Source organism: Piliocolobus tephrosceles, chromosome 4 (assembly GCF_002776525.5).
Source record: "Piliocolobus tephrosceles isolate RC106 chromosome 4, ASM277652v3, whole genome shotgun sequence".
Taxonomy (NCBI): Eukaryota; Metazoa; Chordata; class Mammalia; order Primates; family Cercopithecidae; genus Piliocolobus; species Piliocolobus tephrosceles.
In genome coordinates this window covers 125,952,858-125,957,089 of record NC_045437.1, presented here as the reverse complement: position 1 = coordinate 125,957,089, position 4,232 = coordinate 125,952,858, and the positions used below count along the sequence as shown (strand labels likewise).

At 38.6% G+C, this 4,232-nt stretch overlaps 1 protein-coding gene across 1 annotated transcript; it reads right to left on the bottom strand.

The window, feature by feature from the left end:
- Window positions 1-2,289: 2,289 nt before the first annotated feature.
- Window positions 2,290-2,748, bottom strand: LOC111547100 (ubiquitin-conjugating enzyme E2 N-like). The gene has a single exon (XM_023218745.1). It carries the CDS (start codon window positions 2,746-2,748, stop codon window positions 2,290-2,292), a length of 459 nt encoding a protein of 152 aa, XP_023074513.1.
- Between the last annotated feature and the right edge of the window lie 1,484 nt (window positions 2,749-4,232).

Here is a 4,232-nt window from a genome sequence, read left to right as displayed (position 1 = left end):
CCTATCCTCTTAAGTGCCTTTTACTAAAAATTATATTGCTTGGGTATCTTAACTATTTCTGCAAGATTGCCTCTTGACTTCAGAAATGAGACAAAATCTTTTTTTCTTTATCTTTTTAGAAGAAGGTAGGCAATATAAGGACCAAAGCTAAGAAATACTCATGATGTAAAAAAATGTTATTGACAAACTAAGAAATCAGCAGTTTCAATCTTCAAATCTTCTACTGACTCCATGTTCAATTCAGTCACCTAAAAAAATGTATTTCCAAATCAACTTATGATTTTCACTAGTACTGAGGGGAAAAACCCTAGTGCAATGTAAGAAAATGTTAAGGGATTGTTTTAATTTGGCATGCCAAATTTAATGTAACTGAAAATATTCACTAAACGTGTTCAGAAATGTCTGGTTAACCCTGAATTAAGAGCAATAGGTCAACCATAACACATTTTCTAATAATTCTGACTTTAGTTAAGATTCAAACAAATTTGGCAGAGCATCAATATCAGTCCCAACACAAACTCTGGTTTAGAGGTTCTTCATTCTATTTTACAATATTATCTGTGTATCTATGAAGTAGAGATCCAGCATGGCAGACCCTAAATATACAACAAGAGAAAGTGACCGTTGATGAGTCAGTAAATTCTCTTATTCATTATTGGCTTGAGGAGCTCTTTCATTCAAGACTTTTCAAATACACACACACACACACACACACACATATACACACACACACACATACACACACACACACAAAATTTTAGGAGAGTGAAATGTTTTTTACTAAATATTTAACATTAGTAATATGCAAATACTAACAACAGTTTTATGGGTATTTAATCTGTGCCAACTTTTTGCTAAGCACTTTCAATATATTGACTTAATGTATCCCATATGAAGTAGATAGCATTATAATTTTTTTGTTTTTTTGTTTTTGTTTGTTTGTTTGGTTTTGAGACAGAGTCACACTTTGTCGCCCAGGCTAGAGTGTAGTGGCGTGATCTTGGATCACTGCAACCTTCATCTCCCAGGTTCAAGCATTCTTCTGCCTCGGCCTCCCAAGTAGTTGGGATCTCAAGTGATCTACCCACCTCAGCCTCTCAAAGTGCTGCGATTACAGGCATGAGCCACCATTGTCAGCCTAATTTTATTTTTAACAATGAAAAAAGGGAATCAAAAATTTTGACTAATGTTTCTGTGAAGTCAAAGCCTATGCCCTCAATGTATATTGATACACATGAGTAGAAACTGGCATAACAATTGAAGTATATTCATGAGCGTACCTGTGTTTTCTCTTAAATTATGGATCTCTTTTCCACAGAGTTTGGGAGTAGTGCTTTGATATAGGGCTGAGGAAAGAGCAGCAGAGCTCTGTCTCTAAAGTTATTGGCCACTCTCTCCTCATCCTACAGCTCTATCCTCTTTTGACTCCTAACCTTGACACAGCCTTTCTTAGGCTCCTTTTATTTAGATATTGTACTCTTCAGAAATTTGCACTTCATTCTTTCTTCTTTGGTTTTATAAATCCCTCTTAAGAATATGATGTAGTCTTGGTCTTCAGTGATGTAAGACCAATAGATTTATGTTTTGAACTCCATTTTTTTTTAGAATAACAAAAAATATTTTACTAAAACATAAGATTTACAGAAGTTTCCAGACAAGCCATACAAAATGATCACAAGCTTTTTTTGAAGGGGGGAATCTACACTTGACAGCAGTGTTATCAGTGAGGGCTGTGATGTTTGTTTAATGTTCCCAATTTGGTTCAAACAATCAAGCTTGTCCATCTATAGCATCTAAATAAAGTTAGACTTGGCTAGAGAGCATATTCTAAAGACCTGGTTAGCTGCTTTTAACCAATGCAATTAGATCACCAAAAAAGGGGGAAAGGAGACCATAAAATTAAAATAAAACTACCTCCCCCCTCAAAAAAAAAAAATAAAATAAAGAAAAACACCCACACCCCTGCAGCTAACCTGACAACTACCTTCATTCCACAATGCTTTATACTTAAACCAGGATGGGGGAAATGAATAAAAGCAGGGAGGGGCCACTGCTTTTCAACATTTCACAACAATCCAGATGATACTTCTAGCCTCTGCTCATGCTTTATGACAGTGAATCAGGACAAGACATAGATTTGCTAATGTGCATTTAATCACCAAAGGACTGAAGTTGTCTGGGCTTTTTTATTCTGTAATGTTTCTGAGACTGTGTCCATTAAATGCAAACAGAAAGGAGGAAGTCTTGGCAGAACAGGAGAAGTGATGCGCACTTGATGATTGGATCAATTTAAATATTATTCATGGCATATAGCCTAGTCCATGCTCTAGCTGTTTCTATGGCTTGGGCTTCGTTGGTCTTCCACTGCTCCGCTATATCATTTGCTAATGGATCATCTGGATTGGGAGCACTTAACAAGGCCTGGATCGATAGCAGAACTGTGTGGATCTGCAGTGCTGGGGACCACTTATCTTTCAAAATATCTAAACATATTCTTCTCAACTTGTCTACATTAGGATGATAAACTTTGGTCATGAAACGTACTTTAGGGGCTGCCATTGGGTATTCTTTAAGAAGGAATAGTTCAAGTTTAAAAGTCCCTCCCTCAAAGGGGGAATCTTGAGGGCCAGCAATGACCACATGAAAATAACGGGCGTTGCTCTCATCTGGTTCTGCTTTGATGCCAGGAACTGGTTCTACCAGCAAACGCTGGGTTTCCTTGATGATCCTGCGGGGCAGCCCGGCCATCTTGTCAGAACCCGAGTTTGGCCTCCTGAACTCCACTTCTTTCCAGAGTTCCATATGTGTAGGCCAAATGAAATCCTCAGAATATCCCATATGCATTTTATTTTATTTTTTCTTTGGTTATTGGGGTACAGGTAGCATTTGGTTACATGAGTAAGTTCTTTAGTGGGTGCTTTGTGAGATTTATGTGCACTCATCACTCAAGCAGTATACACTGCACCCTATTTGTAGTCTTTGATCCTTCATCCCTGTCTCACCCTTCCCCCCAAGTCCCCAAAGTTCACTATGTCATTCTTATGCCTTTGAGTTCTCATGACTTAGCTCACTTATCAGTGAGAACATAGGATATTTGGTTTACCATTCCTGAGTTATTTCACGTAGAATAATAGTCTCCAGTCTCAACCAGGTCTCTGCAAAGGTCATTAATTCATTCCTTTTTATAGCTGAGTAGTGTTCCATTGTGTGTGTGTGTATGTGTGTGTGTATCAGTTTCTTTATCCACTCGTTGATTGATGGGCATTTGGGTTGGTTCCACGATTTTGCAGTTGCAAACTGTGCTGCTATAAAGATATGTGTACAAGTATCTTTTTTGTATAACAACTTATTTTCATATGGGTAGATACCCAGTAGTGGGATTGCTGGATCAAATGGTAGTTCTACTTTTAGTTATTTAAGGAATCTCCACACTGTTTTCCATGGTGGCTGTATTAGTTTACATTCCACCAGCAGTGTAGAAGTGTTCTCTGTTCACCACATCCACACCAACATCTATTATTTTTTGACTTTCTGATTATGGCCATTCTTGGAGGAGTAAGGTGATATTGCATTATGGTTTTGATTTGCATTTTCCTGATTATTAGTGATACTGAGCATTTTTTTGTATGTTTGTTGGCCATTGGGGTATCTTCGTGCGGTGACTCACGCCTGTAATCCTAGCACTTTGGGAGGCTGAGGTGGGCGGATCATGAAGTCAGGGGATTGAGACCATCCCGGCCAACATGATGAAACCCTGTCTCTATTAAAAATACAAAACTCAGCTGGGTGTGGTGGTACACACCTGTAATTCCAGCTACGCAGGAGGCTGAGGCAAGAGAATCACTTGAACCCAGGAGGTGGAGATTGCATTGAGCCAAGATCTCCCACTGCACTCCAGCCTGGTGACAGAGACCACTTTTTGATGGGATTTAAAATTTTTTTCTTACTGATTTGTTTGAGTTCATTGTAGATTGTGGTTATTAGTCCTTCATCAGATGTATAGATTGTGAAGACATTCTCCCACTCTGTGGATTGTCTGTTTACTCTGCTGACTGCTCCTTTTGCTGTGCAAAAGCTCTTTAATTAAGTCTCAGCTATTTATCTTTGGGGTTTGTGTGTGTGTGTGTGTGTGTGTGTGTGTGTGTGTGTTTCTTTTCTTTACTTTTCTTTTTTTTGATGCAGTCTCACTCTGTTGCCAGGCTGGAGTGCAGTGGTGCTATCTCGACTAACTG

Excerpts from the sequence above, each read along its gene's own strand:
- LOC111547100 (XM_023218745.1), bottom strand. The coding sequence starts at position 2,748 with ATGGCCGGGCTGCCCCGCAGGATCATCAAGGAAACCCAGCGTTTGCTG.